At 32.7% G+C, this 14,800-nt stretch overlaps 1 protein-coding gene across 1 annotated transcript in view; it reads left to right on the forward strand.

Annotated features, from left to right (window-relative positions):
• The first annotated feature begins 464 nt into the window (after window positions 1-464).
• The window catches only part of LOC127291172 (uncharacterized), a 177,041-nt gene continuing 162,705 nt past the window's right edge, over window positions 465-14,800 (forward strand). The window contains exons 1-3 of the mRNA XM_051320102.1: window positions 465-561; window positions 4,282-4,324; window positions 7,805-7,916. Coding sequence (XP_051176059.1) covers window positions 465-561; window positions 4,282-4,324; window positions 7,805-7,916 — 252 coding nt within the window. The remainder of the gene's footprint in view (window positions 562-4,281; window positions 4,325-7,804; window positions 7,917-14,800) is intronic.

Genomic DNA, 14,800 nt, shown 5'->3' on the forward strand with positions numbered 1-14,800 from the left:
ATTGTGCGATCCTTGTCGCAGTTATTGTTTCCTTGGAAAAAAAGGGTCTTCGTCGCGTGGTCTCTTTTCGTATATATATATATATATATATATATATATATATATATATATATATCTTTGAACTCCTTTTCAAACCGACCGGACAATGAGAGCCACTCGGGCTTTCCCCGTTCTCCCCTTCCCCATTTTTCTTAACCCATCATTTTTTTGACGGTCGCTATATTGTGGCTTAATTATTGGCTTTATTATGATTTTGTCCTCCGAGCCAAGAGTGGCCCTTGCTCCAGCAGCTTTGGACTTAAGGAGAGTGAGTCTGCTTTGTGTTATCCATCTCTTTTTTTTTTTGTTTTGGTGGGGGGAGTTGTTCCTTTTCACGTTCTTTCTCTTTCTTCTGCCCCCCCCCTCTCCCTTAACCCACCTCTCTTTGCTCTTATTAAATCTATGACAAGAGGGCTTCGGACTCAATGCCACTGCCGCTTCGAGGTTTTATTATTAATTTCGAGAGCACCACAACGACCATTGACAGTCACGAATTTATTCTCGCTGGTGTTACTCGTGACGGTGAACAATTACCAACAATTTCAAAGAGGGTGATAAAAGAAGTGTTCGTTGAAAATATTTATATTCTTTTATAAAATCGAAAAATTGGCATTTTTTTAAGAATCGTTTTCTTTAAATGAAATTTGTTTTTTTTTTTTGTAATGAGAATATGGAATTAAAATGAAAAATCATGGTTAAAATGGAGGGGGGAAATGAAGAGGACATGGCATGTCCCCCGTAATTATAGCAACAATAAAACAATTTTGATAATTATCTCAATTAGTGTATGGGAACACACGGCATTACAGGAGGCACAACGACGATGCGCGTACACACAACGACCGGTCAGAATAATGACAATAATTACCATTTATATGCAAGTGCCCGTCATTACCTGCACACGAGCAGAGCACGCATTCAATTTCGTATCTAATTTGAATAATTCAAACAAATCTCTCTTTCCTGCCCTCCTTCCTCTACACGCTTTATAATTCCAATAAATGTGACGACGACTTCGACGGCGCGCAAAGAATGATTTCTAGCCTCGAAAGACGTTGGATAGGCCTTTATTAAATCTTGATTATTTACAAAGTTCCCAGATTCCAAACATGCGAAAAAAAAAATATTATTTCATTGTCCATGGAGAAAAATTAAAATTTGTTTTTATCTTCTAAGAATAGAAAAATATTTTTATTGATGCAATTATTTTTAATATCCATATTGCGAATTGTTTTTTTTTTTTTTTTTTTTTTCAAAGTCAATTCGTTTGGTCAATAAAAATATGTTGTCTTTTCTAATTATGAAGCTTATTAATTCTTTAGTATAAATCTCTCTGGGTCAGTTACAAACCATCTAACAATAGTTCAAAGTCGATTCTTTGATGTATTGAAACAAATTGTCCTTAACCTGAATCATCGCCACTCTATTTTATTTTCTAATCAAATCACAGCATGATCTGTTTGAAAACCAATCGAAATAGATGAGTGCATGATTAATTTCAACACTGGAAAAATTTACAATTTCAAAATTTTCCTATTTTTAATCTAATTTGAAAAAAAACACTTTTTATTTTTAATTAAAATTTTATTTATTTTTTAGTATTTTCATATTGATAGAATTAATTATTATAGAATATTTTTAAACAGTGAAATGATTTTAATTTTTACCTATTCAATTTTTTTTTTTTTTGAAATGAGACTGCACTTTTTGTCGTGTCATTTTTTTCACACAAAGCCTATTTGTGTTTTATATAAATATAAAAATTATTTTTTGGTAAACAATTAGAATCTCCTTTCATAAAGGAAGTGACTTAATTAGTGGACTTTTAAAACCGGAAATGAGGGTTCCTGACAAAATTACTGGTCATAACTGGATGTCAAAGCGTATCTTTTCTTTTATTAAATGTAATTGACATTACCGTTGATTATGAAAGAATAATTTTATATACCGTTATACAAGGAAAAAAAAATGCATTTTCACTTACTGTAAATAAAATTTTGTTATGGTATTATTTTTGTATTTGGAAATTTATTGAAATAAATTATCGAATTAGAACTAACACAGAAAATTATTAAAATAAGCTGCAACACGCTTATTATTTTAATCCAATTTTGCTTATTTTAATACCAAAATGGATTAAAATAATAAGCGTTGCAGCTTATTTTAATGCCTTTTAATTTTCTATGTATCGAATTAGAACTAAAAAATTCGTATTCAAAGTTCAAAAAATGTTATTAATTCTGAGAATGTTAATTTTTTTTTTTTTTTTTTTTAATCGAATAACTAAGAGGCAAAAATTATCATTGCAGACAATTGACAATATTAATTAGTCAACTGACAACGACAATGTATAGCTAGAAACAAGTTCCTCCAACAAAAATGAAAGAACGTATCAATTTCACTTAAGAACACGCAGTGGTGCTCAATCAAACATGTTGAATTCATCAATTATATAGCTTCAGTGTCAAAGCGTATTCTGCATACCAATCATATATTTCTCTCCTCGCCATCGTAAAGCTATTCGTCAGGATATTTATTAACATAAATTCCTATGTAAATGATTTCTGCATATAATTATTAAAAAAGAGAAGAAACAAAATTAAGGTTAATTCTGGCACCTATAACCGATCGAAAGTTGTCCCTAATTGCCGGTTGTATATACATAGGATTACAGACTCCTGTTTGCCGTGTCTAGAATTAGCAGAAATGTTAAAAAAAAAAAAAAGAAAGTATATACGTTCGTCATTGGATTATTTTGAACAAAATTTATATTTGCTCGGTTGAGCATCGCGGTCTATTACCAATTAATTCGATCGTGCGAAGTATGCAGAGCGCGCGGGCAGTTAGTTATAGCGAGAGACGGGACGAGCCGGGTTAGATATTGTGTCAGTCGAATCGTCCAGCATTAAAAGTAATTACGACGTGATTGACCGAAGCCCGTGTTGACCGGTGGTAGGGGATGGAGTGGGGGTAAAATCATAGCAGTGACGCACGGAGCTCGTTGCTGCCACCCAATTATACAATCAACTGTACGAGAGAGACGAGGATGATGATGATGATTATGATGACGATGATTATCATGAGGACGAGAATGACAAAGACGGAAATGCCGTTAACGGAGAAGAGAATCAGAGAAACGTGCGAGATAAAGATGGAGGGATGTTTTCTATATATATATATTAAAAAAAAGAGTGATAAAGAGAAACGACGAACCGATCCCGATTGTTAAAGTCCATTATATGAAGTGCGATTGACGCAGCTGCTCTTCTCCTAGTAATTCGTGATCTAGAAACAAATGAGCCATTACATAGGACAATCGTAATCACTGTCGATTCTGTCCAATCACAAGGACAAGAAGGAAAAACAAATTTTTTTCCCCTTTTAAAATTATTTTGCCTAAAAATCAGAAATGAGAATTTTTGTAATTAAAATTCTGATTTTCCATATTTCTCTGTTCATACACTGAAAAAAAGGTTTGGTATTAATAACCAAACATTTGATTAGTATTTAAGCAATCAAAAATTCTTTGTTGAATCAACAAAATTTTGGTTGTGTCAAACAAATTTTGATTGAGACAATTAAAATTTTGTTGATTCAACAAAAAAATTATGATTGCTTAAATACCAATCAAACGTTTGGTTGTCAATACCAAACCCTTTTTTCAGTGTATAAATCGCTAATTTAAATCAAAGGTTTGAAATTGCAATTATTAAGTAATAAAAAAAAATTATTCTTTCTCTAAAAGATAAATAATCTGATTTACAATCTTTGCCTCATTATTAAAAGAATATGTTTAGAATAGTCTGAAACCTTATCTTTATATAGCAATTATCGATTATCAGAAATAAGATCATTGATAAATGAATATGTAATTTGTTGGTCCGTGTGAAGAAAATCAATATAGGTTGCGGGAAACGGTAGCTCTATTAGAAAACTACGTATAGCGCACTTCTTTTTCTTATCACGTAATCCTATTTTAAAAAGTGACATTGTAGAATAATTGACAGGCTTCATGCATCCCACATGTCTCGTTTCAGGCGCCACTAGCTTTTAATCCATAAACAGCTTTAACTTAAACACCCGAGCTTTTACTATAAAATATATTTAAAACTCAAATTTCTTATTTTATACACCTTTCGCAGTAGAATAATAATTTATTTTTCAAATCAACTAAAACTATTTTTATATTTCTCATTGATTTCAGTTTGTAAAAAATTTAAAAATACTTTTTCTCTATTTCAGGAGCCAAAAAAGAAAATGAATCCACTGGACTTTGTGCAGACCGGTGAGTTTATTTTTTTATTTATTATAAACGATTTTCTCTTAGATATTCAAAAAAAAAAAAAATAAAAACAAGGTTTTTTTTTAAAAAAAGACGATATATTTTTTGCAAAAAAAAATTTTTTTCCTCTCTAAATTATAATTAGCAGTGTAACTGCGTCCACTGTACCGAGTCAAGACGTGGACAAAAAACATAATGTTTTGACTTCGTTGTTGGGTCGCGTGCGACCTGCGTCACTGAATACCGAGTACCTACTTCATTCGAGTATACAGTATATTCTGAAGTACCTTTTAAGAAACAAAGAACCGTAAAAAAAAGAGAATAAGGGGGTGACTGCGCGCCGCGGTGATTGTACAATCGATACTGCAATTTCCCCGCTCAATACAACTAATTTTGACTCTTGACTTTACTCTCACAATTCACGTTTTCCAAATACAAACACACTTCTAAGGGCAGTTGATTGGAAAAAAAATAAAAAAAAAACACATATTAACTCTATATAATCGATTGGTTTATCCGAATTTTCACTTATCTAATTTTTTATTAGTTCGTGCACTGAATTTTCGTCTATTTAAAATTTTATTAGGCAGAAATTTCTTTCTGTACAATTATTATTGTCTTACTTTCTATTTATCCTGAATTTTGGTTTTCAAAATTTTAACTTGTCCAAATTTTTATCCATCGCATCGTTTTAATTTGTTCGAATTTTTAGGTGCTCGTATTTTCACAGAAAGTTATAAGGTATGAAAATAAGCTGCAACGCTTATTATTTTAATCCAATTTTGCTTATTTTAATACCAAAATGGATTAAAATAAGCGAAATTGGATTAAAATAATAATCGTTGCAGCTTATTTTAATGCCTTTTAATTTTTTGTGTTCATTTGAATTGAATTTTTCTAAATTTTCATTTATTCAATATTTTATTTGGCTTAATTTCCATTGATTTAAATTTTTATATTTGTCCGAAATTTGTAATTGACCGAATTTCTAATATTAATTTGTCCAAATTTCCATCCAACTGGAATTTTTAATTTGTACTGCAGATCTATTTCTAAATTTCCACTTGTCCGAATTTGTTTTAATTTTGAATTCCTGAATTTACATTTCTCTGAAATTTTATTTTCCACATCTTTTGTACCTTCAAATTTACATTTATCAAACTTTTTATTAATCCGAAATGTCATTCATAAGAATTTTCAAAAATTTCCTTTTCCAAAAAGTTCATCTGTTCGAATTTTTAATTTATTACACGGAGAGACCGCCGGTTGGAAAAATTACTAAAAAGATTTACAAGTAGCGGAAATAAGGTTACTTTGTATATGCATACTTAATAAAACCTGTATACTATAGTGAAATTGCACACAAATTGGAATAGAAATTACTATAGTCTACAGTTTTATTAAGTATGCTGCTAGTAGAATTTTCGATTTCCTACAGCAATATTTGACAATGTAACCTTATTTCCGCTACTTGTAAATTTTTTTAGTAATTTTTCTAACCGGCGGTCTCTCCGTGTACAATTGGCTTATTTTTTGAAAAATGGAATTCTATTTTTTGTGCTGATGAAATTTGATGATTGATCCTTTAATTGTCGATGATAAATTGTAACTGTGTTATATATTTGATATAATATACAAAAGTAAGAAACAATGAAAAAGAATAAGAACTCTCGATTGAAACGAATGAGAATAATAAGTAGATGTAATGAATAGTTTTTTTTTTATTCTCTCTGTTGTGCGGTATGCAGCAAAAGTTGGAGTAAATATGCATGGTCAAAGTATTTATAAACACAGGCATGTTCCGAAGAAGGAGACAGAAAGCGGTAATCGGTACGAAGCAGATCCGGGCTAGGTCGTTCAACTAACCAACCAACAACCATCCAACCATCGACATAGCGAGGACCAAAGCACCTTATATTCTTCTCCTAACAGTCGGGATACCCCACAAGAGAGAGAGGAGAACATTGGTACTATGCAGGACACTTGGCAATCGTGCGCGTGTTCACGTGTACACGATGGTCCAGTGTAAATGTGAACGGGTCCACTATAGCAATCGTACAAAGAAATCAGCATGTGTGACATTATGTTCAGAGAACGATGTGCATGGTGATCACTAATACACACAACTTTATATATCTATATGTATATATATGTATTTTCAGCTCGAGTGTTTTATGTATGTGTATTTATATAATACTTGTGTGAAGGGGGGCGTTCACTAATACAATCTTATAAGACCATTTCAGTATTAATAACGTCACCAATACCACGATTTATCGGCTCCATATATACATTTATTTTTAGATGTTGATTTATTCCCTCTTCTGCTGTATTTAAATTCTCTTGGATCCACTTATATAAAATATCTTTTCAAAATGTATTTTTGAATTATGTCGAATAAGATCACAGGTATCAGTGATTATCACCTGTTTCGCTTCTTTTTTTTTTATCATTTAAACAAATTTTTTGTATATTTTATATACATCTGAATCAGTCATATTTTACTGACAATTAGTAGAAATTTACTGATTCAATTAGTAAAATATCAATTACTGATTGAATCAGTAATATAAATATATGGCGGCGGCCACAAAATCTACTGATTTAACCCCCTGATTGTCGACGAGATTTCCACTATTTGGGCCAAAAGTGTGTTGAAAAAAATTTAATGATTTTTTATGAAACTTGGTATCTTAAGGTTTTCCGGGTCGCTGATTACGAACCTAAGGTCGGTTTTTCAAAATTCAAAATGGCGGATCCAATATGGCGGACAACAATTTGAAAATATAATGCAATTCGCTTGAATTGAATCCGATCAATTTTGAAAAATTTTCCGCCATAATGGATCAGCCATGTTGAATTTTAAAAAACTGATATCAGATTCGTAATCAGCGACTCCGAAAACCCCAGAGTAACCATTTTCAAGCGAATTGTATCATATTTTCAAATTGTTGTCCGCCATATTGGATCCGCCATTTTGAATTTTGAAAAACCGGCCAGTTTTAGTTTTACGCATATATGCGTCAGCGACAGGCAACGGGTTAATAGTTAATTTTAAAGGTTATGTTGTATACAAATTACTGATTTACATAAGTTATTTTCTATTGCTTGCATATTTACTAATTATATTAGTAAATTTCAAAAAATAACTGAAACTTCAGTTAAAATGAAAAGTACTGATTGAATTAGTCAAATTTCTACTGATTCAGATTTAGAGAGCGGAGAAAAAAAAATTAGTTACCATAGTTAATATGTTTCATAGCCAATAATAATACCGTTGCTAAGGGAAAAAATCCTTAGCAACTGTTGCTATGGTAATGATTGCTATGGCAATGATTGCTATGGAAACGGTTGCAATGGTAACGATTGTCATGAAAACGGTTGTTATGGTAACTGTTACCAAGGCAACCGTACTAGTTTTTTTTTTAGATAATTTTAGTAAATAGTTAATTGCTTTTAGTTAATTTATTTTTTATTTTTCAGTCTATGCTCAACTAACAATCCGAAGGACAAGGAAGCAAAGCACGGATATGCAGGAGTTCGGGACCAAAAGGGGGCAATGTTATCATTGCTCCAACGTGGGATTCACCGATCGGTGAGTCGATTTTTTATTTCATCCCTTCCCTCGTTATCTATACTGATTATTTTTCTACAAAGAAATAACATTTTTAATCTAGAAAACAAATTTTCAATATTTTCTCCTTTCTATTACAATTGAAAATTTGAAGACAATTTTTATTGTATACAGAAAGTTAAATTTTTAATTTTGTTCAATGTATACTTATAATCCTGCGGAAATCACGGAATTGTGAATTCAATTTCTTGCTGCAAGTATAATTCTTTGGTTTTCATGTCTTGAAGCATTTCTAAAGGAATATCATTTTAAGTGTTGTTCATAGTTTTTTTTTTGTAAACAAGTCCAATTAATTTAGTTCGATTGTTTTTCTTGGATAAATATATTGATTGCTCTGCGCGCTCGTTTCGCAAATGATTAAATAAGGTGTGAGAACTTGAAGACTTTGAAAACAATACTAAGAAAAAAAAAGAAAGAGGAGGGGGGAAAAAAATTAAAAATCCCCTTGAAGCAAAAGGGATAAATCTGAGTTTTTTTCTCGTTATATATACTTGTCGATTGCAAGCGACCTCGTCGCCATTGAAGTAGAAGCCTTGCTGCACTGCTTTATTGGCATCACAAAACGAAGACGAGGTGTTGGCGACCACAGCAGTGGTTATTATAAAACAAAAGTCGACTGTTGATGTCGATAATAAAGAAGAGGTGCTCCTCTTGCCGTTGGCATTCTCGAATATATATATATATAAGAGAAAGAGAGAGGGACAAAAGAAAAGCCGTATCTGGAGGTACCGGGCGAGAAGGATGTGGTTCCACGCACAGCGATCGACTTAATTCGCGCGCTCCTGCGGACTCTTTTTCTTTTACCTCTTATACACACCTTTTCCCTTCTTGGACGAATTGCGCGTTGGCCTCGTCCCGATCTTTCTGCCACCTTCTTTCTTTCTATACTTTTCTTATTTATCTCCTTATTGCCGCTTCCTCTCTCTCTCTCTCATTGTTTATAATTTTCTATCTCTTTCTTAGTCTCCCCCCCCTTTCCTTACCACCAATCATCATTTTCAATTCTTCGTGATGGAAACGGCCTCGCCCCGATATTGGTTAGAAATAATAAAAAAAAAAAAAAACTCGAGAATATTATTTCTGAGATCGATTGTGATGTGAAAAAAAAAGGAAGAGAGTGAGAAGGAGACAGTTGAGATAATTGAGGGAAGCGAGAGGTTGATGAGTGTCACAAAGAATAAAAAAAAAAAAAAGAAAAAGATTGGGAAAAAAAAAGAAGCTGGATTGAGGAATCGTTAGAGACCATCTGATGCGTTATGGGTTGACGTTGAATTTTCATGATTCCGCACATCGATACCCGCGATTTTACACTCTCTGGGATTCCCTGTTCTCCACCTACGGATCGCAAAGATAATCACATCCCGTCGGCGCGGCGTGAAGATCTTTATATACTTTCTTCCGCGTACACACTTTCTTTCCCTTTTGACTGTATATATATATCTTTCGAAACCTTGTAACATGAAGACATAACCGAGACATGAGTATTTCATCTATAAATATCTTTTTATAGAGGTGCTATTTATTTTCGAAAAAAAAATAATATAATGAGACAAGCATAAAAATTTCTCATATACTAAAACAGAAACTAAATAGAAAATGTAAAAAATAGTTTTTAATTTATTCAAAGGAGATAGTTAATTTTCTGCATAATTTGAATTCACAGGACAATTGTGATTTTTTTGCTTTGAAAAAAATTGTCTAATTTACCAAATTAATCTTTTTTTTTCGCATTGTGCGCGCTTGTATATATATTATACAATTTAACTCGAGCGATGACAAGTATAAGGGAATATCACCCTTGTCAGAATCCATGTCGGGGCGATGACTGTTGGTCTGAGTTATTTTTTTCAAGCAAGATTAAGTAGAGAGATAGGCTTGGCACGGAGAAGAAGCGCACTTAATCCAGCAATAAAAACCCCGGCTCACGTATATTATTTTATTTAGTTTCCGAAACTGCCGCGACTTAAACGCATCCATAATTACCAACTAGTACGTGAATCGCTTAACTTATCGTATGGTGACGAGAGACTTTTGGACCTCGCATATATATATACGCGAGCGGTCAAAACATACGTGCGCGTAATTTATTCGAACTTGAATTTTAACTCCCACGCCATCGAAACAGACAAAAAAAACAATTTGGACCAACAATTGTTGTATTGATTTGAATTTTTATTATTCAGCTTTATTTTACTATTAGGATGTTAATTACAATTTTTTTTTTTTTTTTTAATAATAAACATACGAATCGTGAAATATTTTTCAATTATATATATATTGAAAGTTGATATTATTCGCATTTGAAAAATTGTAGATTGAATTTAAGTTCCAATTTGTATATGTTGAATATGAGAAATTCTTTTTGGGTATAATGATTTCCTGGAGATGAATAAACTATTTTTTGAATGGGTATACGCGAAATGGAGAAATGGATCGAAGGGAAGGGGGTGAATATATTTTGATACGTCAAATTAATGTACACGGTAGATGAAAGAGGGAACTGAATGAATGCAACCAAGCTAGACGTAAATATTTCCAATATCCATTTCTCGCAGAAATAACTATGATACATTTTCGAGCTCTCTCTATCTCTCTTGATAATATCAGCCCCTCCACAAAGTATACAAATGATGCACCTTGAAGAATAACACCTTCAATACTCTTTTCTTTTTTTTTTCTTATTCGCTCCTCGTTATTATACATTATGTCAATCGGTGGCACAAACCGATTTTCAGGACACCACTAGTCACAAAATCCTCATTTTTGCGTTAACGACCGATTCTTTGAAAAGAAGGTAAAAAAAGGGAAATATAGACCTCGGGTATGCAGAGCCTTGTATATAGTGTAATAATAACCTTGGTGCTCTGCATGAAGGGAGATAATTGGAGGTGGAGCCGCGAATGGCGGAAAGGGATCTTTTCGCGATAAAATTCGAAAAGAAAAAGGCAAATTCCACAATGTTGGAAAGTATCTGGGAATGGTGTATACTCTCTTGAGAGAGCAATCGGACATTTTATTTTTATGGTATACTATGAGTAAAAGAGAGGGAAGTGGGTTTAGAAATTCTTGAGAGGGAGATATGAGAAGGATTCTTGATGCGTAGGTTAGAAGCTCTAGACATTATCCACTTACTGAGAATTATTCCTCTTTCGAAAAATTTGCGCCAAATAGCACTACTATTGTCTATATTGCAAATCCAGAAAGGCAACAAAGGAAAGTAGAGAGGAAAAGGTCCAAGAGAGCTCATTTGAGTGTTAATCGTTAGCTGCGGGTCAAATTACTGCCTCTGTACACAAGGAATGCCAATTTCATAATATTTTTTTTCTCATCTTTCCCTTCCTCTTTCCCCTTTTCTTTCTTGTTACTTTCGCGTTGATTCCTGGCTTCTCTTCTCATTTTGCTTGGCTCCTTCAAATCACTTGGCAGGCGTTTCTCTCTCTCTCTCTCTCTCTCTCGTGAAACCCAGCACTTTAGCCTTGGTCAACATAATCATGAGCTTCCATTCTCAATTGCGTTTCAGTTCTTTAAACTCAAACAAACAAAAGGTCGAAATGTATATAGTGTTCTCCAGTGGCAATGGTATGCCTATCCCTCGTCAAATTGCCGGCTCTCAATTCTGACCGTGGCAAATGCGAGCTTCTGTAAATTTTGTAACCCACCTCCCCCCTTCGCGTGTTGTTCTATATATGTTTTAAACGCAAACGATACTTGTTTTGTTATTCTTTTGGACGAGAAACTAAAGCGAAAGAAATTTTAACAGGCAGTAGAGGTTCTTGGGTGAATATCGATGTTCGACGATATATCTTTGCAAGATGACGCGCGCGCTCCTTCGTATAACAGACAATGTTCTACAGGGTATTATTCACACGAGTTATTTATTTATTCAAGCATGCTTGACCAAGCAAGAATGGATGAGATAAGTCTTTTCTTTCTTTCTCTCAAGCAAAACTCCTGTGAGAATATTATGGGATGAACATTGCGAAGTGTCGCTCCCCGCGAACATTCTCATTTTATTGCTTGAAATTGGACTTTCGACGTGTAGGATTTATATTGGCGAAGAAAAATATTCGTCTGAGCAACAGTTGCTTTGAAAAAATTGTTCTAGTAAAATATAATATAACTAACATTGAAATTTTTTTACTAGAATAATGAAAGATTTAAATGAAATGATCAAAATTTTAGCAGCGAATTATTTGTTACCACTGGAAATTTTTGCTATTGGGACAGCGAATTATAAATTTTTACTTTACAGAATTTTTAGATAATTTTTATTTTACAGAATTTCTTCTTTAATTTAATAGAATTCTCATCTAATAGAATTTTAATTGCTTCGAATTTTTAAACACTACAATTTTCAATGCACCGAATTTTAACACAAAAAATTAAAAGGCATTAAAATAAGCTGCAACGCTTATTATTTTAATCCAATTTTGCTTATTTTAATCCATTTTGGTATTAAGGGGATTTTCTGGTTTAGAATTTCAAAAAAATCGATTTTTTTTTTTTTTTGCTTAAAAATGTTCCATAGTATCATAGAATTAATGTCCCAAAACGTTTTTTAAAAAATATGTACAAATACAAAAGTTATAACAATATTTATGACGGTATGTATTTCAACAACAAATCTACAATTATCTTATTTACATATTTGGTGTTCCTCTTTTATTGATATTAGTTTGAAATATGTTACTCGAGGGTTTTTGGGGTCGCTGATTACGAATTTGATGTCAGTTTTTGAAAATACAAAATGGCATCAAATTCGTAATCAGCGACCCCAAAAACCCCCGAGTAGCAAGTTTTAAGCAAATCCGGTTGACTTTTTATTTTTTCGTCCGCCATATTGGATCCGCCATTTTGAATTTTCAAAAACGGACATCAAATTCGTAATCAGCGACCCCAAAAACCCCCGAGTAACAAGTTTTAAGCAAATCCGGTTGAATTTTTATTTTTTTTGTCCGCCATATTGGATCCGCCATTTTGGATTTTCCAAAACGGACATCAAATTCGTAATCAGCGACCCCAAAAACCCCCGAGTAACAAGTTTTAAGCAAATCCGGTTGAATTTTTATTTTTTCGTCCGCCATATTGGATCCGCCATTTTGAATTTTCCAAAACGAACATCAAATTCGTAATCAGCGACCCCAAAAACAGCGGGATGCGAAGTTCTGTTGTAATAAAAAGTTGTTTGATATTCATGACTCAATGAATTATGTTATGAAAACCTTGAACGCGTTTTTCTCGAAAACTCATTTTTCAAACTGGTACAGAACTTTTCTCGAAATCTACCGAACCGATTTTGAAATCTCAAAAATTTTTCGATTCTTTATTTAAAAAACTGGTGCCTAACCCTCTAAAAACTCATATTTCTACCCCCTGTGTTTTTATATGGAGGTAAATTGACCCAAAAACACGGCGTTTTTGCGAGTTTTTAAGAAAAATGTACATAAAAAATAAAAAAACCTGTAAAAAAATCGTTTTTGAGGTTTAGGCACAAGAATAAATCCTTGTGAAGAGATTCCCGTTTGGAACTTGAATTTATGTATTACAGGTTGCCCGGAATCTAACGTACCAAAAAAAAGGTATCTTTGCCACCTACAGCTATGAAATTGAACTAAATACACTCAAACATATTTTTTAAATTTTCTCTACGCAATGTGCTACAATGTTCAAAAATAATTTTTACAATTTCTTTAATACTGTTCTTACAATAAAAGTTTTAAAACCTTCCTTTTTTGTCAATTCTAAACCAGAAAGTCCCCTTAAAATAAGCAAAATTGGATTAAAATAATAAGCGTTGCAGCTTATTTTAATACCTTATAATTTTCTGTGAATTTGTCCGAATTTTTAATTGATAGAATTTTCAAAAGTATGAAATTTCTAATTAATCGAAGAATTAAAAAAAAAATTGTGAGCTATAAAACAATTATAAAAGTATTGTCGCTCAAGGTGGAAATTTCGCGGTCATCATTTGCGAGTCTCTGTAATCATTGTTATTCGATTTGTTTGAAGGCGCAAAAATGTTAGGAGAAAGGACGCGATCGGTTGCTTTACGAGCGTAAGAACACTCGACTAACTATCGTAAAACTATCGTAATCGATGTGCAAAAAAGCAGTTCGCAAGTGATCTGTTCGCGTTAGGGCCGAACATTAGCTGTTACGGGAATAGCCATCAAAAACGTTGGCAAAAGGGATCGCGTCGGCTCACCCCATCGCCTATAAAATTCAGGAGGTAAATGTAGATTTCAGGGCGGTATCGTTTGAGTGGATATATTTTTTTTTTTTTCCCGCCCAACAACACGAAACATTGCAATGAAGGTGCGAGTATAACGACGGTGGTATATTACGACGTTAGCCTTCGTGCTTTTAACGATTCCCCAGGCGTTGCATCGACACTTTGCACATAATTTGTTGATTGGTCAGTGAAGTAAAATAATTCTTCAACTTTGAAAAATATATTGCCCCGTTTTTCTTATTCTCATTGTATATAAGTAAATGGTGATATTGCATTGATTTCGAAACAAAAGGTTTAGTTACATGCGGTGATTTACTGAAAGCGGGCATTAAATTTGTCTTTTTCGAAGAAAATGTCGGGAGTTGTTTCCACTTATTCAATGCGATCGTGGAAATAATAAAATCTCTTGAGTTCAAATGAAAGGAGAGTTAAAAAAGAAAATTTCTTCTACTTTTAGTTTTGTCTAATTTCCTTTTTATGCGAAAAAAAAAATCAGGTAGATTGATTTAATATTATTCTTAAAATCAGTGCGTTTTTATTTAGAGAAAAATTTGTTACTTTTTATATAGATTTTTCGTTAAGATTTTTTAAAGAGAAGTATTTTTGTTTTACGT

Source organism: Leptopilina boulardi, unplaced genomic scaffold (genome assembly GCF_019393585.1).
Source record: "Leptopilina boulardi isolate dan_hultmark-lab unplaced genomic scaffold, ZJU_Lbou_2.1 LbouV2_126, whole genome shotgun sequence".
Classification (NCBI taxonomy): Eukaryota; Metazoa; Arthropoda; class Insecta; order Hymenoptera; family Figitidae; genus Leptopilina; species Leptopilina boulardi.